The 26,637-nt window shown below is 37.6% G+C and overlaps 1 protein-coding gene across 9 annotated transcripts in view; it reads right to left on the bottom strand.

The window, feature by feature from the left end:
- Positions 1-26,637, bottom strand: part of Fam172a (family with sequence similarity 172 member A) — a 430,744-nt gene that overhangs the window by 87,939 nt on the left and 316,168 nt on the right. The window contains exon 11 of one of the 9 annotated variants that reach the window (XM_036206789.1): positions 9,470-9,741. The exons of 7 other annotated variants lie outside the window; for them this stretch is intronic. In XM_036206789.1, the coding sequence (XP_036062682.1) occupies positions 9,713-9,741 (29 nt within the window). In that variant the 3' untranslated portion in view covers positions 9,470-9,712. One more of the 9 variants, XM_036206791.1, reaches the window with a different exon arrangement.

Raw genomic sequence — 26,637 nt, 5'->3', positions numbered from 1 at the left:
TCACATCTTAATGTTACTCCTGAATCCCCAATTCTCCCTTTCTTGTCTACTAAAAGGCTTTGTGAAAAGGCTATCTTGTTCATAGGCTCCTTTTCCTTGTAGGAACTACTTATTAAGTACTTTTCCTGAGTCAAACCAAACATTTAAGAAATGTTCATTACCATTTGTCATTGAAAACTGGAATTTTAAAATACCCTGGTCCATCTATTTTGTTCCCCCTCTTCTATGTAAGACAAACAGAAAATACTTTGGTTTCTGAAAATTCACATGGAGTCCCACTCTGAGACAAAACATGTTCTCATTTTTTCTCATTTACCTTCTGTTTGGTTTTCTGAGCATTTTAGACTTGGTTGCCTTATTTGCCAGTCTTCAGCACTAAAAGACACGTGTGGCATTTTGTTATATTCTTTGATGAGGCCATCACAACTTTCCCTTTTCTTTTTCAAGTCCCTTCTGACACCCATTTAAGAAGTTTTGTAAAACAATGAAATGAAATGACTAGACTGAAGTCAACAGCTACTTGTCATTCCTATAACTTAATCATCAGAGCTTGGAAGAAACATACAATGTAGAACTGAAGCAGATATATATTAAAGATTCTTTGCTCTAACAGATCCAATGTACAGATTTCCCTTATCAAGTTCTTGAAAGGCAGGCTGGGGATGTTGCTCAGTGATAGCAACAGACCCTAGTTTAAGTACCAGCACCAAGAAAAACAGTTGAAAAGTGGTCATTAGATCTTCTTTTGGACACTTCACAAGATTGGAAAGCTTGTTGTTTTACAACACAGCCCATTCTGTTTCTTAAAACAAGTCCATCACTATATTGAGTCCATTTAATCCCCATAATATACAATCAAAGTCTTTGTTGTCATGTCTGTTTGGAGCTTCATGTCTGGTTGGGGTTAGGAACAACTAAATCATGAAGTCCTTTCTTATTTGTTTTGGAAGCTGAACTTTTAGATGTGCATGGCATCTTACAGATCTCAGGAGATGTCGTCTTCAATGGTACCAAATATCTACCATCAAATGTACTGAAGAATCCAAGGAAAATAAATATAAGAATTTAAGTGGACCATTAAAAGGAAAACTTAACTAACATCAAGTGACAAGAAGCATACATGAAGACCCTGGCCTTCAGAGAGGGTGATCAACAGTGGAAGTAGGGCTCAATTAGTCAGATGCTGAGGACCATTTTCCATTGAGTGTTTAGCCCTGAATGGTTATAGAAGAGGGTTGGAAAGCATGGAGGACTGAAGGACAGGGTGGAGTGCTGTGAAATACTGCCTTTGGCACATAGCATGACAGTGAAGCCATGAACTCAACTGCAAAAGACCAAGTCAGTGAGAACAGTGAACATTTGAACAGGCTACACTAAATGGACTCAGTGGGTTATTAACAACAACTGAAAACTGAATAGGACTTAAGGGGGTGAGGGTGATGTGTTGGGAGTGCTTGGAGGAGGTGGGAGGGAGAAGTTCCTGAGGGGAGTGTGAGGCTGAGTTGAGGTTCATACAATTGTTTATATGCATGAAGTTGTCAAGGAATAAGTAACACAATTTGATCTTAAAAAACATAAAAATGCCCTGTATAATATTTTAATTCCAACCAAAAAAGTCTGATCCATGAGTTTTCATTTCTTTTTATAAAAAAAAGCGTGTGCTTCCAAGTATTATTACATTTTAGGCACCCATCTATGTTTTGGATTTTCTCCTTTTTCTTCATGATTCATGGGGCCAAATACCACACCTTTCATGTCGCTATGTGGTGTCTAAATAAGGTGTATATACACTCATATATATATATATACACATATACATATATATATTTCATTTTTGAAACAAACATAATAAGAAACATTATATTTAATGTCAAAAGACACCAAAGTCTTGTAGTAAAAGGTTTAATTCCAGAAGAAGTGAATAAGTAAATGACAAATCTTGAAATTCAACAAACTTGCTAGTTCTCCGGACTGGCTTATTTACAGAGTAGTTTTGATAGTTTGGGACAGGGGAAGGTGGGCAGCACAGGAGTGGACCCTCATCAGGCAGTTCTGTGGGATGAGTTGCTGTGAGGGGGAAGTGGCCATGACAGTAATAGCTGGAAACAGTAAGTGTTTGAGGCTTTGAAGTCAGTTCAGCTTTGATGTTGCACTCTCACAGCTTCCACGTGATAGAGTGGAAGAGGAGAATAAGACTTTTCAATTCTGTCCTTGGTGCTTTGACTCAAGAAATATTAGCATGAAAAAAGACCAGTGTTTCTGTGAATTTTAAGCATAGCATGGGCCTGCCCTTTATTTTTAAAAAGTTTCAATTATTGATGCAGTGGCCAACGTATTTTATTTATTTGAGTATATGTATAAAATTATCAGAATATATGAATTTATTAGTGGGGATTACATTAATGATGATTTTGTTCTCTTACTATGTTAAGTACTACTTACACTAAATAAGTGGGTGTGGTTTCTAACCTTAAGAAACTAACAAGATCAGTGAGCTTTGGCAGTCAATTAAAAAACTTACAAAAAACTATAGGCTTCATGTAGTCCACAAGTCTAGAAGAGCTGCTTTGATTAGAGTCAAAAGACAACACTACCAAGAATATATGTAAATTAAATAAACCATAACCAAGAGAAAGGAATAAGAATATCTTGTAAGTTCTATACTGAAATCAAGTGAGCACAGACTTTCTGTTCAGGTAGAGCACTGTTCTCTAGTTTCACTCACTTGTCCACACTCAAGTACTGTCCTGTAAAGCCTAAACTGAGACTACCAAAACACTCAGCCCAGCTTTGAACGTTACAAATTTTACTTTATTTCATATATTTGCAAAGGTATTATAATCATGTTTTTATAATATTTCATTTTTTGAAATTGTAACTCAATTATTTTCCTCTTGCCTTTCATTTTCTTTAATTGCGGATCCATATCTATACCAGCATATATATATCACACACGTGATACAGGTCTGAGTCCTACTCTCCTCCTGTTCCTCTTTTTGTATAGTCCTGTGAATCTCATCAGGATCTGTGCAAGCTAGGCAAGTGCTCTGCACTGAGCTATACTCCTGAGGATCTGTGCAAGCTAGGCAAGTGCTCTGCACTGAGCTATACTCCTGAGGCTCTGTGCAAGCTAGGCAAGTGCTCTGCACTGTGCTACACTCCTGAGGATCTGTGCAAGCTAGGCAAGTGCTCTGCACTGAGCTAAACTCCTGAGGATCTGTGCAAGCTAGGCAAGTGCTCTGCACTGAACTATACTCATGAGGATCTGTGCAAGCTAGGCAAGTGCTCTGCACTGAGCTACACTCCTGAGGCTCTGTGCAAGCTAGGCAAGTGCTCTGCACTGAGCTATACTTCTGAGGCTCTGTGCAAGCTAGGCAAGTGCTCTGCACTGAGCTACACTCCTGAGGATCTGTGCAAGCTAGGCAAGTGCTCTGCACTGAGCTACACTCCCGAGGCTCTTGCATTTTCCTGACATCAACTTACTTTCTTTAGTTGCTTAGTTATAAGTAAAAATAAAACAAATTTAATCTACTTTTGTATGTTAGACACATCTTTTTCTAATACAAATCATAATGAAAATAACAATTCAAACAAACTACAGTTCACTTGTGAACTGCCTGTGGTTAGTGTATAAAATATGGAAAGCATTCTGCTTAAGGGTAAAGGCAATTACTCATCCAAGTTATTTCTTGTACTTAAATGAGAACTAATGCACCTAAAATATTCAAATGTCCACGTGTCTAAGTAAGTAGGATAATTAAAGAAAAATATTATTTTATTTGGAATTGTATGGCTTGATGCCTGCCACCTTGAACATTTGTTTAGTTATTGGGATTTGTCCCTGCTTACTTTATAGACAGCAAAGAATCTATAGTTACAAAAACCAAACCTAAAAAACTATAACATAAAGTACTGAGGATACCTGAGGCTACAGTAGTAATCTAAAGGTTAAAAAGAAAAATATTTCTTTTTGAATCTTTCTCAGCAGAGTAACCCTGATGCCTATTGTTTCAAAAGAAAAAAAAATTCTAGGTTTTCTTTATAGAAAGTAAAGAAACCGTCACACATCCATGGCTTTAATGGGACAGTTAAAGAACAACAGGAGTTCTATGGCAGTTACCCTTGCTTACGTGTTGGTACCACAAAGTAAAATGAGGAACACAAAGCTGGATACTGAAGAGGGATAACTGCATTTCAGGAAAGCAGAAAGATGCTCTGCTAAATTCTTAAGTGTATTAGTGTTGGCTGTAAACATAAACAAAACCACTGGTAAGCAATTAAATCTGAAGAAGTAGCTTATAAAAGTGGAATATTTACTGTGAATAAATCACTTATACAGCACCTGATTTAATAGTCAGATTTTAAGTATTGCTCTTATAATGCACATTAAATGGTCACAATGCATCAAATTTTATAATGTAGCAAAATAGCAATTCCAATGCATTGCAAGGATCGTAGGACAATAACATTAAAGCTAATCAGAGTATACTCTTTCAGCTACAGTGAAGGGTTGGGAATCTGCAGGCATTTGTAACAAGGACTTTAAGATGAATTTGCCATCCCCAGAGTCATCTCACTAGGCAGGAAGGAGGAACTTGGCATGTGACCAATAAATTACAAGAGAGCAACACCTTGGGGTTAGAGGGCACTGCTGACTTCAACAAATCTCCCCAGCTCGGGCAACAGATTAAGCTGCGGGATAGGACGCCCTACAACCTTAACCTGTTAATACCTCTAAATTCTTAAGAGTGACCTCTAGTCTGCTCTCCCATATTAGTTGTTAGTTACACTAATTACAGCTTAGCTGGTATTGTTGGTACCAGTTTTCCCCACCCCCAAAGACATGCAGAGAAAGGTTATCTCTAATAGCTTCAAATAACTTCAGCCAAGTTCTGCTGTGCACATTAGGGGCACTTACTCCAGCTTTGAAAGGGTCTTTTATAGACATCAAAGGACAGACACTAAAAGCAATGTGTGTTTGTGAATTCTATAAAGCATTTCATAAAGGAAGCTTGTAAAATTTCTGTGGCTAGATCTTTAGAATGATTTGTAAAAATCTAATATATTATACCTTTTATGCTTATGTTTAACTAAAGGGGCTTGTGATTCTGTCCAGAGGGATCTTGTTTTACTTTAAATTTGTTAGCTAAGTAATCTATTCAAAATTTATGATTTTTAGAAAGGACAATGAAATTTCTACCATGATTTTAGAGAACTATTTTAAGCCCAACATTTTTATTAATGTTAACCTAAGATTATATGGAGTTGGGCATAGGGTTCCAAAGCTCACAAAGATTCAAATACCATCTGTGATGCTGCAGTAGATTTTAAACAAGGCACTAAATCAGAGCAAAAACATAGCACAGAGATTTACAGCCATAACTGAATTATCAGGATTAATATGAGTAGCTTCACACATAGGAACTGCAGGTTCTCAACACCATAACAGTTTTGCTTCAACGATTTCTACAAAGTTCCTACTAAATCTTAAAAATAAGTTATTAGCATCTAAAAATAGAAAAGTATGAAATGATAGATAAAAATATAGAAAGGTGGAGTCAAAAGTTAAGCTAAGATTAGCATAGTATTGTTATGTGGCTTGTGATTGTGAGAACCAGTGGGTTTCTGACTCTTGTGCCTGCTCTTGGAACTCTGTTCCTTCTGTTGGGGTTACTATGTCCAACTTCAAATGAAAGTCTTTGCTTCATCTTATTATATTTTATTTTGTCATGTTTGGTTGTTATCTCTTAGGAGCCTGTTCTTTTCTAATGAGAGACAGGAAGGGAGTGGATGCAAAGGGGAGAGAGTGTGGGGAGAAACTGGAAGGAGTAGAGGGAGGGAGACTACTGTGATTGGGATATACTGTATGAGAAAAGAATCTATTTTTCAGTAACAGAGATAAGAGAGAAAAAAGAAAGGTAAGCTAAGGATGCTTGAGGTAAATAAAATAATGAAAACCAGATTTTATAAAATAGACACATTAAATAATGATGTCTAACATCAAAAGCAGAAACTTTGTTTTACAAGAGTCGATTTTAAAGTCAAATTTAGTGTTTGGGAGGCACCCAGGCAGTGGGAACCGATGTGTCCTTAGTGCATGAGCTGGCTGTTTGGAACCTGGGGCTTAAGCAGGGACACTTTGCTCAGCCTGGGAGGAGGGGACTGGACCTGCCCTGACTGAATCTACCAGGTTGAGCTAAATCCCCAGGGGAGTCTTTGCCCTGGAGGAGATGGGAATGGGGGGTGGGCTGGGGGGAAGGCGGGGCAGGAGGGGAGAGGACAGGGGAACCTATGGCTGATATGTAAAATTAAATTAAATTTAAAAAAAGAATTTAAAAAAATCTGATCTAGGTGAGACTGGGAAATGAAGAATCAGTCCTAAGGGTCAATCAGTCATCCACAAAGCACAAACAGGTTGTCTTGAGTGAACCCCACACATTGGACACTGGGTTCTTTGCCAGTGTTAGAGTTGGTTCTTACTTTGTTCAGAGTGTCACTGTGCCCTGCTTCACCTCATCATTCTTGGAGTAAGAAACTATGAGACCTATTTCTTTCTCTTTACAGAAGTTAAGTGACTGTGAAATTTCACAGAGACTTTGAATAGTTTAGAGACACTTTGAATACTGTAGAGAAACTTTGAACTTTGAAAGAAACTTTATGTTTTAAATTTTTACTTTTAAAGTTATGTTTTGTGTTGTGATATTAATATTAACGTGCCATCTTGGGCTTGAATGAGAAAGAAGGTTCTAGCTGAACAGTGATGTATCTGTGTGTCAAGCTGACAGGGGTCAATTGTGCTGTCTAGTTTTATGTCAACTTGAAACAAGCTACAGTCAGTTTAGAAGAAGGAACCTCAATTGAGAAAATGCCCTAAACAGATCAACTTGTAGGCAAGCCTGTGGTGCATTTCCTTGGTTGGTGATTGGTGTGGGAGGTTCCATCCCTGGGCAAGGGGTCCTGGCTAATATATGGCATCAGGCTGAGCAAGCGAGGAAGATCAAGCCTCCATGCTTCTTTCTACATCACTTTCTGTCTCTGGGACTGGACTGTGAGTTCCTGCCTGGACTTCCATGAATGATGGACTGTGATGAGGGAGCATAAGCAAAATAAACCAGTTCCTTCCCCCAAAAAAGAGTCAAAAAAGTTACTATTGTTAGATTCAGGACAGACAACCACTGATCTTAAGATTTATCATTCCTTTATCTGCCCCTTAAGGAAGGAATATCGCCAATTAATTTTATGGCATTTGATTTCCTGTTTCACTGGCTGCTAGATTCATTCAAATTTTCAGCAATTAAAATATTCTTTCAATCTATCAAATTCAATATTTTATAACAGTTGGTTTGCCTGTCAGCATAGCCAGTAAGTTCTTTTGTTGTGAGTCCCATCGTGACATGCCATGGAGAGTTATTGAGTAGCATTGTCACATATGAAACAGTAAGGAAACACTGACCACCTACTTCCTCGTGTCTGATGACGGAAGAGAATAAACAACAGCTGCTTTGATGGACTAATATCCTTACTTCTTCCAAGGGATGCAATACACTACTACAAGTTATGATACAACTCTCATCCAATGACTGATGGAAGCAGGTGTGGAGAACCACAGCCAGGTCCCAGGTGGAGCTCCAGGAGTCCAGTCAGCGAGAGAAAGGAGGGATTCTATGAACGAGAGATATTGAGACCATGATTGGAAAAGCACAGGGACAAACAGCCAAACTAGTGGAAACACATGAACTGTGAACCAAAGGCTGTGGAGCCCCATGGAACTGGATCAGGCCCTCTGGATAAGTGAGACAGTCGATTAGCTTGAACTATTTAGGAGGCCCCCAGGCAGTGGGACAGGGACCTGTCCTTAGTGCATGAGCTGACTTTTTGGAACCTAGTTGCTCAGCCTTGGTGTAGGGGGGGGGATTGGACCTGCCTCAACTGAATCTACCAGGATGAGCTGAATCCCCAGGGGAGTCCTTGCCTTGGAGGAGGTGGGAATGGGGGGGTGGAGTGGGAGGAGGGCTGGGGGATAGGAGGAGGGAGGATAGGGGAATCTGTGGCTGATATGTAAAATTAAATTAATTATAAAAAAAAAGATATTATACAGAAAGACAATTTGGGAAGTGATAATCAGAAAAAAATCAGAACTAGAAAAAAGAACAAAAGGAAGACAATGATAAAAACCTCATATTTAAAAATAACATATAAAATAAGTTATGGGTTTTTTTTATTACAACATAAAAATACAGAATATTTAAAGCTTGGTATAGCAGTGCATACCTTTAGTCACAGCATTTGGGAAGCAGAGGCAGGCTCATCGCTCTGAGTTAGAGGCCAACCTGGTCTACACAGCAAGTTCCAGGACATTCAGAGCTACATAATGAGACCCTGTCTTGAACTTCCCACACACACCCAAAAAAGATATATTTATGTATGAGATTTAGGGACTATTTTTAGTGAAGCATAGAAACAAATAAAATGAAAAATACACAGACTTTGAAAATTCCAAAAAGTTTTTTCAAACAGATCACGACATTCTATTATTGTTTATTACAGGACAGACACCCTGAAAGTGGAGCCAGGAGAGACATCCGGCCTGGGTAATATATGTAAAACAGATGCGCTGCCTAGTATGCACAAGGCCCTGCGACCAACAGTGCAGTGAAGGAAAAACAATAGTTAGGGAGAAACACTGAAGACCCGGAATCCCTGAAATATAAGTGACTCACCTTTGAAATACTAAATTAGTTATTTTAGCAGATAAAGCAGGATCAATACTAACTACTAGACTAAGGCTCTGTGTGCTTTCAGGTAAACTCTGGCCTAGAGGAGAGATGGCAACAAAGTGCTTCAGGTGTAGTAGTTAGGCAGATGAGTACATTCTATGTTGAAGGCAGTGAGGGGACACTATTACAAGTCACACAGAAGGCTTGCACAGCTGTCTCTCCATGCTCTCTCCTGTTCTGGTTTGCTGTCTGTCTCTCCTCTTAGTCCCCCACTTACCTCCTGGTGATAACAAGTCTTTACAGTGGTCATATGGTGCAGTGGTCGCATGGCCTTTCACTGGCGCCTAGCTTATTTCTTTGTAGAGCTAACTTGTACATTCCTCTAAACTTGCCACTGGGGAGTTATCCTCAACCCCTGGGTTCCTTTCTTACTCAGCATGTGCACTCCTTATCTATTTCCTAGGTGTTTTGTCCTTTAGATAGTGCTGAAGAGCAAGCACAGAGGGTCAATGTTGTTGTCTATCAGAATGTAAGGAAGAACAGATGCTGCTGGGAAAGGTCAAAGCTGCTTGATCTGAAGTTTGGGGACTCCCACATCTGAGTGAGGCAGCATATTCTTGTTTTACTTGCCATGTTCTGGGATATTACCAACAGCATATATGATACACATTTTGGTCTGATACATTTACAATATGAATATTAATGAATATATGTACCAATATTAAGAATAATGTGAGAAGTCAAATCATTACTCATATATAGTTTCAAACTTTAATATCGATATGAACTAAGTAACACAAAAACATATATAGTCAGATAATGTAGTAAAATATAAACACATGCCTGTAATTAGGATGGTAGATTCTTATAGTGAGTCTTAGAATGACTATGCAATGCTCCGCCAGACAAATGATTCATTATTGTCCTCACTGAAACAATGACTGAAAATACAGAGTTGGCTTTTAGTAGAAAGTGATATTTCGTTTATGTATGGTTTATTTCAACAGCAGCATCCCTGGATCAACTGTAAGAAAAAATTTAAATCATAAATTCAAGTCCCTTCTGTTTCTTAGATGTTCACATGGCATAGACGTACACACAAAGCATATTCATCAAATAAATTGTTTACTGACTAATGTAGGAAACTCAGTTTAAAAATTAAAATGATACCTTTTTATAGATTGTGCCATTATCTGGTACCCCAAATAAAAAGGATAAAGACCCTTTCACTTTCCATGAAAAATACACATTTATATTAGTATTTTATTTAAAATTTCCTGGCTAGAAGATAGACATTTATGGTTGTTGATTAGCTACTTTAACTCTGTGACACCGAAGCAGAAGACATTCTCTTTCTATCCATGGTGTAAGCATGCTTGCCTTTTGGGATGCTAAGGAAAACCGTTTACATTTTAAGTTAGTACACATTCATCAAGCACACAATGGCATGTAATACAGGGAATGTGATCATCTGTATGGCTGATTGTAACAGAAAGAATGATTTAAGGTTATAGCTGAAAAATCACACTTGGTATTTACTTATAGTTAGCAATATTCTTAAAAGTGTTTATAGAAACAACAACCCACTGCCCAAACATCCTCTATGCTGTTTTTAGCTGTTTTCTTAAGTGAATATAATCATAACAAATTCAAGATGAGTGACAAGATTGATCACGACACACTAATTTGATGATGTTAGTGACTGGCAATGCTTAGTAGCACTGTGGTCAGACTTAGTCCGGTGAGATGGTTCAGGTCAAGCACCCGATGCCAGGTATTTCTTTGAGAAAATGAATTATATCTTCATCAAGGTATCCAAGATCTCTTCCCAAGTAATGCTGTTTACTCTCACCAATGGGTTCAATTATCCTGTTTTCAAAATAGAAAAAGCAAATACCTACTAACTTCATTAGCCCCAGGTTTACTACTTTAATTTTATCTTTTAATAAGTGATATTTAACCTTATCAAACTACAGTGAATGGTATTATTTCTTTTCAATACCTAGTTTTTGATGGAGGCTTTTTAAAAAAACTCTATTCATCTATTTATTTTACATTCTGGCAGCAACCTCTCCCCTTCGTGCATCCTCCTCTTCCGGTCCCTCTCTCCCACATTCCCTCCCTTCCCACACCTAATCCTCTCCTCCTTTGTCTCCACCAAGGAAAGGGAAGGTCTCCTAAGAGTATCAATAAAACATGGCATATCAAGTTACACTAAGACTTAAGCATCTCCTCATGTAATAAGGCTGAGCAAGGCAGCCCACTATGGGAAGTAGAGTCCCAAAAGCCAGTAAAAGAGTTGGAGACAGTCCCCTTTCCTGCTGTTAGGAACCACAAAAGAGGACCAAGTTACATAACTGTAACATATATGGAGAGTGCCTAGGTCAGTTTCATGCAGGTTCCCTTCTTGTTGGTTCAGACTCTGGTGAGCCCTTATGAGCCAGGTTAGTTGATTATGTGAACCTTCCCATGGTGTCCTTGACCCCCTGGTTCCTACATTCCTTTCTCCTCTTCCTCCACAGGATTCCTGAACTCCACCTAATGTTTGGCTGTGGGTCTCTGCATCTGCCTCCATCAGTTACTGGATGACATCTGTCTGATGGCAATTGGGCCAGGCACCAAACTGGTCACAGAAGATGGCCGGTTCAGGCTACTTATCCACTATTGCTAGGAGTCTAAGCTGGGGTCCTCCCCATAGACTCCTTAGAGACTGCCCTGCACCAGGCTTCTGCCTGACTCTGAAATGCCCCCAGAATTTCCCTTAGCATTCTCCCTCTTCCACCCCAACCTGATCGCTCATGTTCCCAACCCCACCTGCCCTGGATCCAATCATGAAATCTCTTCTATTTCCTCTTCCCAGGGAGATCTGGGGGTCCCTCTCCCCATGAACTCTCCATGGTTATCCTTTATTTTATAGCTAATATCCACTTATGAGTGAGTACATAACCATGTTTGTTTTTCTCATTCTGGGTTACCTCACTCAGGAATTTCTTCTAGTTCCATCCATTTGTCTGCAAATTTCCTGGTGTTCTTGTTTTTAACAGCTGAGTAATACTCCATTGTGTAAATGTGCCACATTTTTTTTTTAATGCATTCCTTGGTAGAGGGACATCTAGGGTGTTTCAAGGTTCTGGCTATTACAAATAAAGCTTCTATTAACATAGCTGAGCAAGTGTCCTTGTAATATGATTTGGGATGATTGAGCATCCTTTGGGTATATACTCAAGAGTGGTATAACTGGATCTTCTGGTAGGTTGATTCCCAGTTTTCTGAGAAAACGTCACAGACTTCCAAAAGTGGCTGTTCAAGTTTGCACTCCCACCTGCAATGGAGGAGTGTTCCCCTTGCTCCATATCCTCTCTAGTGTGAGCTGTCTTTTGTGTTTTTGATCTTAGCCGTTCTGACAGGTATAAGATGTCATTTTTTATTTGCATTTCCCTGATGGCTAAGGATGTTGAACATCTCCTAAATGTCACTTGGCCATTTGAGATTCTTCTGTTGAGAATTCTCTGTTTAGATCTGCACCCCATTTTTAAATTAGACTATTTGGTTTGTTGATATCTAGTTTCTTAAGTTCTTTATGTATTTTAGAAATCAACCCTCTGTTGAGTATCAGGTTGGTGAAGATCTTTTCCCATTCTGTAGGCTTCTATTTTGTCCTATTGACAGTGTCCTTTGCCTTACAGAAACTTTTCAATTTCATGAGGTCCCATTTATTAAGAGTTGATCTTAGTGCCTATGTTATTGGTGTTCTGTTCAGGAAGTAGTCTCCTGTGCCAATGAATTCCAGATTATTTCCCACTTTCTCTTCTATTAGGCTCAGTGTATCTAGATTTATGTTGAGGTCTCAGATCCACTTGGACTTGAGTTTTGTGCAGAGTGATAAATATGGATTGATTTGCATTCTTCTACATACCAGCATCCAGTTAGACCAGCACTATGGGAATATTTTATTTGTGAACTAACAAATAAAGCTTGCCTAAAGATAAAAGTGAGGAGCTAAGCTACTAGTTAGTCATAGAGGCCGGGCAGTAGGGACACACACCTTTAATCCTAGCACTTGGGAGGCAGAGGCAGATGGATCTCTGTGAGTTGAAGTCTACTCTGGGCTACACAAGATTAATCCACTTTAAAATAGAAACAAAGCCAGGCAGTGGTGGCATACAGCTTTGATCCCAGCACTTGGGAGGTGGAGACAGAAAGTGATATGGCTGGGCAGATAGAGAAATGATGATATGGTGGGAGGAGACAGGAGCTCACCCTCTTTCAGGCTGAGGAGTTGGTAAGGTAAGAGGTGGTAACTGTGGTTTGCTCTTTTGTCTCACTGATCTTTCAGCATTTACCCCTAAATCTGACTCTGGGTTTTTATTAAGACCAACTAGAATTCTTGTTACACAGCACCATTTGTTGAAGATGCTTTCTTTTTTCCTTTGTATAATTTTGGCTTCTTTTAAAAAAAATCAGGTGCCTGTAAGTATGTGGATATACATCTGGGTCCTTACTTAATTTGATTCCATTGACCCATGCGTCTGTTTTTATGTCAATATCATGCAATTTTTATTTCCATAGCTCTGTATTAGAGCTTAAAATCAGGGATGGTGATACCTCTGGAAGTTCTCTTATTGTATAGGATTGTTTTAGCTATCCTGGATTTTTTGTTTTTCCATAGGAAGTTGAATATTGTTGTTTCAAGGTCTGTAAAGAATTGTGTTTTGAATTTAACGAGGACTGCATTGAATCTGTAGATTGGTAAGAAGGGCATTTTTTTTTTTTTTTACTATATTAATCCTATTAATCCATGAGCATGGGAGATCTTTGCATCTTCTGATATCTTCTTCAACTTCTTTCTTCAAAGACTTGAAGTTCTTGTCATACAGGTCTTTCACTTGATGATTAAAGTTATGCAGAGATATTTTATATTATTTAAGACTATTGTAAAGGATGTTGATTCTCTGATTTCTTTCTCAGCCTGTTTCTTATTTGTATATAGGAAGCCCCAGGGTTTTGAGTTGAGAAATTGAGACATATTTTCAAATTTCCAGAGAAGATACCAGATATCCAGATATAGCTCAGTTGTACAGGGCATGGTTGGTATGTATAAAGCTCTATACTTGATTTCCAGAAAACTCCTCTCTCTCTCTCTCTCCCTCCCCCCCCTCTCTTTTTCTCTCTCTTTCCTCACAAGGTATGTATAGAATAGTGAAATTATTTAGAAAAGTGCCAAAAAGATAGACCATAGACCTGAAACAGTATGGCTCTATGTCTAACGAGTTTTCTTTTTTATCATGTTGCTATTTCCTATTTAATTCCTTTGTAGGGAAAAACTATCTTATGTCCAACTGTTTTCTCATATCTGTTTTCCGAGACAAACCTGGATTTCCCCTGGGAGTGCTAGGTATTATGGGTTGAATTATAGTCCCTTCAAATTGATATTCTAAGCTTTCACATCTTAAAACATGATTTTACTTGGAGCTTAGGACTATAGAGGTGCTCAATGTAAAGGAAGTCATTGGCTAGGCCAAGCACTAAGCATATCAGGATGATTATTACCTTTAATTGACATGGCAGTGTGGACAAAGACATGCATAGAAGGAAGATGACACAGAGTCACAGAGAGGTGATGACTTCATGCAAGGAAAGAGGGAAGACACTCTTGGTTTCCAGCTTGCCAGTGAATCAGTCACTCCTTCACATTAATCTTAGACTTTCAGTTTCCATGGACAATAGCTTCTGGCTTAAGCCATCTACTCTGAGGTGCCTTGACAGCTCTAGCAAGCTGGAATAGCAGATCTTAGAAAAGTCAGAGAGTAAATGGTTATTTCTCCTGGTCCACCTCTGTTACCGTAACAAACACCTGAGATAATCAATATACATGGACACAAGGTTTATCTAGGCTCACTCTTCTGTAGAGTTCAGTCCATATCCATTTGGTCCTGCTGCCTTGGGGCTTAGGTGAAGCACAAATAGTGGTGGGGGCATATGGCAGAGCAAAAGCATTCCTCGTATGTCCAGAAAGCAAAAAGATGAAGGGGAGGGGCCAGGTCCCATTATCCCTTCAAGGGTATGTCCCAAATAAACAGAAGCCCTCCATTAGGTCCCACTTTCTAAAGCATCACCACCTTCCAGCTGAACCAAGGTGGAGACCAAACCTTTAATATGTAGACTTTGGAGGACATCTGGATTTTTCTTCATCTACACATGTTTTGGATGTGGATAGCAAGGACATTTGAAAAGGGATGTTAACAGGGTATTCCTAGAAACAATGTTTCTTCAAGGAACAATGGCAACAGAACAAACCCTTCCTTCTGGAGTATGCAGAAAGTGTGGTAAGGGAAAACACTGGACCAACGAATGTAGATCAACAAGGGACAGGCAAGGTAATACTTTGCCTTGGTCTTCAGGAAACTCCCCCACAGGCCGGCCTCCATGTGAATCCAGTTCAGACCTTTCCTGCAGTCTTAAAGGAAACTCCTATTCTGAGCAATTAAAAACCAAATGCCCATTGGAATAAACCAGGTTGCTTGGAATGATGAAACAGAGAGAACAGAAAATTCGGGAGAAAACAAAGAACAACTTTTGTTAAACTTCTATAAATGAACAAAGACCAAAATTAACAATAAAAATAAATGGTATTTTGTTGTCTGGTCTGGTAGACACAGGTGCTGATGTGACCATAATTGCACCAGAATTTTGGCATCCAACTTGGCCTCTCCAGGAGGTAAATGTTCAACTGTTAGGAATTGGAACATTATCTCAAGTGAAACAGAGTGCAAGACAGCTCGAATGTATAGGTCCAGAAGAACAGAGGGGAAAATTAAAATTATATGTAGCTAACATAGCTATGAACCTGTGGGATAGAGACTTGTTGCAACAATGGAATACTCAGATTAATATCCCTCCAACCTCAGAAGCAAATCATAAATTAGCACATGTTTCTGAGAGAAATATTAGGAGGTATTATTCTAATGAGTGGTCACCAGCCATCCATATTATACAAGAACAAGGCAAAAAACCTGATGATTTTCCAAAGACACCAATAGCTCTACATTTAAAATGGTTAACAGACAAGCCTGTATGGGTTCATCAATGGCCTTTAACAACAGAGAAACTCCAGGCTTTAGAGGAGCTGGTACAAGAACAGTTAAATGCTCAGCATATTGAAGAATCAACCAGCCCTTGCAATTCTCCTGTATTTGTTATTAAAAAGAAATTTGGTAAATGGAGAATGGTAACAGACCTTAGAGCAATTAACAAAGTAATTCAGCCAATGGGCTCTCTACAATTTGAAATTCCTTTGCCTACTCTGTAACCGAAAGGATGGCCTCTCATAGTTATTGATTTAAAAGACTGTTTCTTTTCAAACCCTTACAAGAAAAAGACAGAGAAATATTTGCTTTCACAGTGCCTACTTATAATAATTCTCAACCAGTTAAGATATTTCAATGGAGGGTCCTTCCACAGGGAATGTTGAATAGCCCAACCCTGTGCCAATATTTTGTACAACAGCCATTGGAAGCGATACATAAAAAATTTCCTAAATCTATAATTTATCATTATATGGATGATATTTTACTAGTGGACTCAAATGCAGATACTTTAGAATTTTTGAAGAAGTAAAGAAAATTTTGCCTTCATGAGGATTAAAAATTGCTCCTGAAAAGATACAAAGAGGAGATTCTATTATTTAGGATATAAAATAGAGCTACAAAAAAATTAGACCCCAAAAGAGGGAAAGTAGGAGAGATCGATTATAGACTCTTAATGACTTTCAAAGATTATTCGGAGACATTTCTCATCTCCTAACTATTGTTGGGGTAAAAAATGATGAACTGAATAATTTGTTCAAAACCTTAGAAGGTGACAAGGACTTAAATAGTCCAAGAGAATTATCACCTGAAGCTGAGAAAGAATTGGCCTTGGTAGAAAAGAAAATACATGAAGGACACGTAGATCTTGTCAATCCAAAGCTGGATTGCATTTTGGTTATTTTACCTTCTAGGCATTCTCCTACAGGAGTATTAATGCAGAGGGAAGATATTATATTGGAATGAATATTTTTACCAAATAAACCGAATAAAAAATTAAAAACTTATGTGGAAAAAACCTCTCACTTAATTTTGAAAGGAAAATTGAGACTTTGTCAATTAGCAGGAATAGACCCAGCAGAAATTGTCATACCTTTAACTAAGGAGGATATTGAAAATATGGACAGAAAGTGAACCTTGGCAAAGAGCTTGCAATAATTTTTTTTGGGAGAAATTAACAGCAAATATTCCAAAAGTGATAGAACTGATCTTATAAAGAGAGCTGATTGGATCTTGCCTCGAATTGTATGGCAAAAACCTATATCTGGAGTTCAGACATTTTATACAGATACAAGCAAGGAAAGGCAGGTTACAATTCAGAAAATTTAAGTGGTTTAAAGTCCTTATAATTCAGTTCAAAAATTGGAATTGTATGCTATTTTGGTGGTATTATTGGTAGATTTTTCAGAACCTCTCAACGTAGTTACTGACTCTCAGTAAGCTGAAAGAGTGGTATTACATATTGAGACTGCAGAATTTATCCCTGATGCTTCAGAATTAACTTCACTTATTCACTTACAAGATACAATCAGGAAAAGGAGTCATCCTTTATATATAACTCACATCTGATCCCATACTGGTCTGCCAGGCCCTCTAGCACAAGGTAATGATGAGATTGACAAATTATTGATAGGAAATGTGCTGGAGGCCTCAGAATTTCATAAAAACATCATGTCAATAGAAAAGGTTTAAAAAAGGATTTTTCCATAACCTGGCAACAAGCCAAGGAAATTGTAAGGAAATGTCCTACTTGTTCCTTTTACAATCAGACACAATTACCAGCATGATGTAACCCAAAAGGTACTCAGAGGAATAAAATCTGTCAGATGGATGTGTTTCACTTTGTGGAATTTGATACTTATTCAGGATTTCAATGGGCAACTGCTTTGAGTTCTGAAAAAGCTGATTCTGTAATCACTCATTTGCTATAAGTTATGGCCATCATGGGTATACCTGCACAAATTAAAACTGACAGTGCTCCAGCATATGTCTCTATTAAAATGAAACAGTTTTTTGCTTATTATAATATAAAGCATATTACAGGTATACCACATAATCCTACAGGCCAAGCAGTTATAGAAAGATCCAACAGAACTCTAAAGGACATGATAAATAAACAGAAAGGGGTAACAAAACCCCCCAGAAATAGACTGCACAATGCTCTATTAACTTTGAATTTTCTCAATGCTAATGAGAAAGGAACAACAGCTGCAGAGAGACATTGGATAATAGAAAAAACTACAGAATTAAATCAGCCTATATACTTCGAGGATGTGCTGACCTCAGAATGGAAACCAGGGTATATATTACGTTGGGGATGAGATTTTGCCTATGTTTCTACAGGAGAAGATAAGCTGTGGATAACATCAAAATTGATAAAGGTTCAATTTGAACAAGAGAGACCTCTTAATTAGAGGAGGTGATAGTTCATCAACCAGCATGACCATCCAAAACCTCCCCAAAATTAGTCTTGGGGAAGAGTTTTTTTTTTTTATCTTTTAGGAGAATGAAGGTTAAGGAATCTGAAGAACACTGGACAAGTGAGACAACTGAAGAAAAAGGACAAATCATCTGTCCCAGGAAAAAGAATAAAATGGCCTATTGGTATATCATCTACAAAATTTCATAAATCTTCCTAAATGTTTGTTTCTGCTCTTCTCTAAAGAAATTTAACACTATTGGTCTTCTTGTAGTCCCAGTTCAATTAAAATTTAAAGCTGACTTTGGAGTTGGAGAATGGCTCTCTCCTCCTTTAAACTCAAGCATGTTGTTAAAAGGAAAATGCAAGCTCCCTGTATCATGCCAGAAGAAAGAGCCATCTTCTGATATGAGACAGGAGAAAAACCAAATTAATTAAGGGACTATTCTATTACTAATCTCAATTCTTTGATTCTATTCTGATTCTTTAAACTTTTCTTAAAGTATGAATTTTATATCAAAATTTACAAGATATATATATATATATATATATATATATATACAAGATATATTCATATAATATTAATGGTCATATAGAGTAATAACTAATTCTAGAAAAAAGGCTTCAGTTAGCTGCCTATACATGTCTTTGTGTTCAAGTCTTTTATCAGTTTCCTGCAGGAAATCACGGCCAGGCCTAACATCAACTGAAGTCTCCAGGAAGAAGATGGGGCTCCACAACAACAGTAATTCCACATGGACAATAATAATATCACTAAGCTGACAAACATCATCTACAGATCAACTTTGGACTACAAAGTGCTTAGAGCAATTCTGAGATAGCTAGCTGAGATGATCCAGTTTCAAAGACTACTTGAATAAGGACTTGAGTTAAACCCTGAGCTTTGGCATTTAGCTCAAACTGGACAACAAAGGATATAGCTACCTTTCCTAGAATTTGACAATTAACCCAAAATTTTTCTTTTCAGAATAAAGACACCTTTGTCCATACCCAGCAGGAAGCAATTTTGAGAATATGATGCCCACATTCCCAAAGAGGCGGTGTGGGGTGGGTGGTTTTTGTTTTTTGTTTTTTGTTTTTCTTGTCTTTTAATAGGTTTGGGTCTGGGATAATTTTCATTGTTTAGGAGTATTGGTTACAAGTTGTTGTTAAGGGTTAGGAAAAAGGCTAAGCAAAGAAGATTAGATTTAAGGTTCTTGTTTAAAAAAAAAAGAAAGAGACAATTACTAGTTTTAAATATTTTACATTGGATTGGATTTTTTATAATGTATACAAATTATATATATTGAGATTGAGATTGTCAGAAAATGCTATACGTATATTTCTAATCTTGTTCAGGATATTGTACATATACCGTTCATTTAACAATGTAATGCAATTTGCCGATCCTTGAATGTTATTATTAACAACTATTAGGATATAAAGAAATGAAAGTTAGTAGTTAGACATTACAATAGAACTTGTAGTCATATCAGGTATGTTTTCAAGATTGAGCAGATATATTTTAGATAGACAGGTCATCTTCAAACCCTCCAGAGATCTACAGAATATGGCATTTAAAATGTTTCAATAACTTAGAAAATTTTTCTAAAAAGTTATGACTATGAGATATGTCAGCTCCAATCTACTTCAGAGAAAATATGGGCATTGAAATAACTGCATATGGAGTTAACTTTCATTGTGGCAAAAGTTAGCCACTGGACAACAAAGTATTCTCGAATCAACTGCTGACAAACTGGACAGACAGGATATGAAACAAAGGACTTATATTAGTTATATTTCTTATATTAGTTATAACTTTTTCCCTTTTTTCTTTTAATAAAAAGAAAAAAGGGGAAATATGGTGATATTTTATTTGTACTGAAATGTGATTTTTTTGTATGTTAATAAATAAAGTTGCCTGGGGGTCAGAACTAATAGCAAGCCATAGAGAAGCTGGGTGGTCGTGGCACACGCCTTTAATCCAGATCACATGACAGACAGATCTCTGTGTGTTCAAGGACACAGCCAGCATGGAGACACACACCTTTAATCTCAATACCAACCATAGAAGACCTGGAGGTCTGTATAGACAGGCAGTGACGAGGAGGTCATGTGGTTGGGTTTACAACCAATGAGAAGGCAAAACAGAAAGTCTATATAAAAGACAGACACACAGGAAGTAGGGGAAGGACAGCAGTGGCAGTGAAGGGTAAGAAAGGGTTTTTAGCTCTTAGCTATTGCTCTGATCTCTTGGCTTTTAACTCTGCGAGTGGCTCTGTATTTCTTATTTAATAAGACTGTTCATCTACAATGAACAAGGGGAGGATCATGCTTGTATTGGGAGGAGGAAATGAGAAAGAGCTGATCAAGAAGGCGACCTTCTGTGTAGCTCCCAGTCTGATGAGTGTGCCACCTGCTCTGCTCACACCTGCATTCTGCATTACCAGCCTCTGATATAAATCCTAGGTATGCTGCTTTGTTCTTACTGTGGATATTATGCACTAGTAGGCTGGAAAAAAGAGAGATCATTGATTTAAACTATATAATGCTATATGGTTGTCAGAAAGGTTCAATCTGAACTGTTTAATTGAAAACATTGTCATTTGTCCTATTACCTAGTTGTCAACTAAGAGAACAGATTGTTATAAATCTGCCCCCACCCCCGTCTCTTTTGAGACAGAAGTTCAGGCTAGCCCTGTACTGAGATCTGTGTACAGAGATCTGTATGTCTCAGCCTCCTGAGTACAGAGATTGTGGTGTGTGCTACCATACCCAGCTTTATACTTATATTTCAACCATTATCATCAGCAATGAAATTTTCCATTATGAAAGTTCTCTGGCAACTGAGACTAATGACTATACTTTGTGCTCTTTTATTTATTTTGGGCTACCAATTGTTAAATGCTTTAGTTTACAAAGATGCAGAAGAATCATTTTTGTGAGCTATAAGCAAATCATAGGCAAACTGTGATGGCAGCACTATGAAGAAACAATTATTTAGCGCTACATAAGAGATGGATTTCCTGAAGATTTCTTTCAATAGCAGCCAAATTTATTCTTATCAACTTTTATCCTGTTTATTGATAGATGTAAATCAAGGCTCTTGAATGAATTAACTTGTTTAAAGTAACAGGGACAGTAGGTTACTGAGCCCATATTGAAACCCAGAAACACACTTATGATGTATATGTAAGTGCACATACCCTAAGTAATAAATCACCTATTTGTGATTAGACACAAACATGTCGATTTAGTTTAAATTTTAGCTCATTTATGGGAGAAATAGTATCTCCAAAAATACTTATATGCTACGGTATTAATCCCAGATTATGACTGTGTTCAGAGATACGCTCTTTACAGATAATTCAGCTAAAGAGATTATTAGAATAGATCATAAACAAATGAGACTCACAGCCTTACACATGAGGGATATGAGCAAGACCTTCAGAAGAAAGATAACAAAGATACAAGGAGAAGGAGGTCGTCTGTGAGCCAAGGAGATAAACCTGGAATAGAGCCTTCTCTCAGTGCCCATACCCAGATCTCATATTCAGACTCCACACCAGTGTGGAGACAGATTTCTGATGTTTAAGCCAGCTAATCCAGCACATTTTGTTTGACAGTCTTATGCAATGCCCTCCCAACAAAGATTTGCTTTCAACTAAAATTATTTATATTAAGATTTTAAAATGGATTTAGTAGATTATAAAATAATAAAAGAAGAACAGAACACAAAGGAGGAGAATACGTTGGGGAAAGTCCTGGGTGAGTTGGGAGTGAAGGCAGAGGTGAAGATGATAAAAGTAATGGTATATTTGTACTTGTATGAAGTTCTCAAAGAATAAATGCAAACATTACAAAGAAACAGAAACTACTAGAATAGTTTGTGTGACTACTCTAAAGACGACCAAGGGTGGTTTTCTTTGAGAAGCCTGTGTTCATCTCTTTTGAGTGTCTCTCATTCTCTTAACCATTGTGCGTAAGCCTCTAAAAGTATCTTTAATAAAACTTCCAATTCTGATACATAAAAAGATTTTACTCTACTCAATGATGAGTTTTAAATTTATGCATTAACATCCATTCTAAAACAACAAATCAAATTAAGTAAGTATCTGTCATAATACTGCCCTGACAGTTCTATCCACTACTCGGAAGGGTCCTAGTCTATACAGGCTAACAGAGTCTTTGGCAGGCAGGCAATCAAAGAGTGAATAGCAGTAAGTAAAGTCAGTTTTTATTTTGACATTTTGTTGGAAGTCAGGAGGAGGGAAGTCTAAGATGTCCAAGTTCAAGCCAAAGTAGCTAACTTTGTGCAAATTCACAGCAGGTCTTCTAGCTGTAGTGAGGTGGCTGAGTGGCCAAGAAGCCATGGCAACAACTCACAGAGCCTCTTCTTGGGCTTCCTGTAGTGTTGTTCTCTGATGTTACCAGGGCTTGCTTTAAGGTACCAGGATGGCTTCAAATGGTTGAGACAGAATCCTAGAAACCTACCCTGCCTTTCAACTCACAAATCCATAGCTATCCTTTGTATTTGTTTGGTTGCTTCAAAAATGACAAGCATGCAAGGTTCTGTGTTAAAAGCAGAATTTTGTATTTTCAAATACTTTTTAAAATTGAAAGTAAACATTCTGAAACACAGAAATGATTTGGGTTATATTATACTCTAAATATGGGTTAACCACACAAAGGTATATAAACACACAGATAGTTATTGTAAATTACCATGGTGCACAAGAAAATAGACATATGGCAGGTGTCTACACTTTCTGAGCAACATCACACTCTTTTGAATTAATGGGCATTTAGTTTTTTAAAGTTCTCTAAAATCTTAATCTTTAGCAATGTTTTCTAAAGTCTAATATACTAGATGTGTGTGTGTGTGTGTGTGTGTGTGTGTGTGTGTGTGTGTGTGTATATGTGTGACCCAGTACTCCTCTGTAGCTGGAAGTTTTCCTGTGTCCTGCAAAACTTCCAGCTACACTTCTGTTTAGAGAAATGTCTTTTATAGAAATAACAAATGCAAGCAAAGTTGAAAAGGTTGCATTTGTTCTTTTAAGAAGTACTTTATAATGAGAACTTACTATTTTACAGACAAAGATGATTGGGGTAAAGGTATACTGTGGATTGTTAAATTTTGTAAAGGTTTTTTTTCAAAAACAGTTGTTGGGACATATGTAAATTGATAAATGTAATCCACCACACAAACAGACTGAAAGACAAAAACCACATTATCACCTGCATCTACTTTTATCCTTCATGATAAAAGTCCTGGAGAGACTAGGGACAAACGAGATATACTCAAAGTAATAAAGAAAATATGCAGCAAATCCACAGCTGACAGCAACCTAAAAAGAGAGAAACTCAAAGAATTTGCACTAAGATCAGAAAGACAAGGATGTCCACTCTCTCCACATCTACTCAATATAATATTTGATGTCTTAACTAGAGCAATAAGATAACTGAAGGAGATCTAGGGGATACAAATACGAAAAGAAGTCAAAGTATCTTTATTCACAGACAATATGAATATATACAAAAAAGACCCTAAAAATCATACAGAAAACATCACAGCTGACAAAATATCCATCAAAGTGAAAGAACTGTGTGATAAAAATTTTATCACACTAGGGAAAGAAACTGAAGAAGATATCACAAGATGGAAAAACTCCCCATGCTCATGGATTAACACAGTGAAACTGGCCATCCTAACAATCTTCAGATTCATGTAATCCCCATCAAAATTCTAACATAATTTTCCACAGAAATTAAATGGAAAATTTCCAGTTTATATAGGAACAAAAACAAAAACAAAAACAAAAACAAGGAGAGATTAAAAAAATCCTGAATAATAAAAGAACTGCTGGGTGTATCACCATCTCTAATCTCAAATTGTACTGCAGAGCTATAGTAATAAAAAGCATGGTATTGATATAAAAACAGACACACAAATCAAAACAGAACTGAAGACCCACACTCAAGTGTACATATTTATGGACACTGATATTGATAAAGAAGCAAGAAATACACACTAGAAAAAGACAGCTTCTTTTATACATGGCTCAGGTCAAACTGGATGACTGCATGTAGAAGAATCCAAATAGATTAATATTTATTATCCTGCATAAAACTTAACTCCAAAAAACCAAGGACTGCAATATAAGACCTAATACACTGAATTTGATGGAAGAGAAAGTGGGGAATAATTTTGAACTCATTAAATAGCACAGGCACTAAGAGCAACAACTAGTAAACGGGACTTATGGAAATGAAAAGCTTACGTATGGCAAAGAACATTATCATCATTTGGACAAAAGAGCAGGTTACAGAATGGGAAAAGATTTTTTTTTTTTTTAACCAACTACACATCCAATAGAGGGCTAATATCCAAAATATACAGAGAACTAAAAAGCCTGGATAACAAGAAAACAATTAAAAATAGGGTACAGATCTAAACAGAATTCTCAAAAGAGGAAACCCAAATGGCTGAGAAATACTTGTAGAAATGTTCAACATCTTTAGTCATCAGCAAAATGCAAATAAAACTACTTTGAGATTTCATATTACCCCACTAAGAATGGTCAAGATGAATAAAAAAAAAATGACACCTTATTCTGGCCAGGATGTAGAGAAAGGTTAACACTTATCTACTTCTAGTGATGGTGCAAACGTGAACAGTCACTATAGAAACCTAAAAAGTGTGGTATTTCCTCAGGAAGCTGGAAAGAGATCTTCCTGAAGATCCAGCTATACCACTCTCAGCCACATATCTAAAGAACTCTACATTATACTACAGAGACACTTGGTTATTCATGTTCATTGTTGCTCTATTTATAAGAGTCAGAAATTGAAAACAGCCTGGATGTTTGTCAATGGATGAACGGATAAAGAAAATGTGGTACCATTTACACAATGTAATATTACTCAGCTATTTAAAAACTAAAGTCAGAAAATTAACAGGCGAATGTATGAAGCTAGAAAAAATAATAGTGAATTAGGTAATCCAGCACCCCCCAAAACCCCAAATATGGCACCAACTTGCTTACATATGTATATTAACTGTTATGTCTTTGAAAGGCTACAATCCCTATAACCACAGAGAATACAGAATAAGGGATTCGTGGGGAAGGAAGTATCTCTCAAGAAAGGATAAAAAAAGAATAGATAGTTATAGATGGACGGGGTAGGGATGAGACTGGGAAAGGAGGGTTAAATGGAGTTGGGGAGGGAAGAGGAAGGTACTAGAAGGAGTACAGAGAAGATATCTAAAACTAAAGGCCCTTTAGAGATTTGTAAGGAGACCTACTCTACTAGAAGCTTCTTCAAATCTATACATATATGAAAAATATAAATAGAATCACCAAATAATGGGAGAGACACAGTTCCAATTGGACATTTCTTGCAATTAAGTGAAACCTCAAGTGCCAGGAGTGGATTACATCTAATTGAGCTGTTGGCCAAAGGAGCCCCATGGAAATCCCCAAACAACCCAGATATTGTCACAGCTATTAGTTCTTCTCCACAAACTGATCATAATGCCCTATTGCTGAAGACAATACTACATATCTCACTGAATACAGAAAAGCTGAGTTAGTGCCTAACTAGAACCTTCACCCCTATTAACTATGTCCATGGTACCAGAAGTTACTCTGCACACATTAGAGGCAGAAGGTCAACACTAACAAAGCTACAAACCTTCTGTCTACACTGGCGACCTGCCTACATGAAGAAGTGCAATAGTGGCACAAAAATCACAGGCATAACCAACCAACCACTCCTGGTTCTGATTCAGCCCATTCGATCAATGGAACCCATACCTGACACTCTTCTGGAGGCCAAGAACCTGAGATGAGGCCATGGACCTAGGGAAGACTAAATACTACTGTTCTGCTAAAAGAACATGACAATTCTATCATACTCATAGATCAGTGTCTTGCTCAGCCACCATCAGAGAAGTTTCCTCTTGTAGTAGATAACTGGACAATGTACAGAGTGTAAGAGACCTTGGAACACTCAATCCTAAATGGGATGCCTCTACCAATTCCCTCCCCTTGGTGCTTAGGGAACACTGCAGAAAAGGAGGTGGATAGACTGTAAGAGTCAGGTGGGGATGGAGAACACCAAGGAAATAAGGTCTTTCAGAAACAATATGGTTGACACACATAAAAACTCACAGAGACTGTGGCAGCATGCACAGAGACAGCACAGGTTCAAGGCAGATGGGTCCCAGCACTGACAGCAGAAGTGGACACAAGCCCCATCCCTGAACTATCAGCGATCTTCAATTGACAACTGATCACAAAGGAAATGTTAGTTTTCTCCAATGGAATCTCACTGCTTATGCAAATCTCATGTAAAGCAAGACCCCATGCCCAGCAGCAGATGGCTAATACAAAATGAACTCAATGGTATTTTT

This window comes from Onychomys torridus, chromosome 15 (genome assembly GCF_903995425.1).
Source record: "Onychomys torridus chromosome 15, mOncTor1.1, whole genome shotgun sequence".
NCBI lineage: Eukaryota > Metazoa > Chordata > Mammalia > Rodentia > Cricetidae > Onychomys > Onychomys torridus.
Note: the sequence above shows the minus strand (reverse complement) of the source record. Positions and strands in the feature narration are given on the sequence as shown.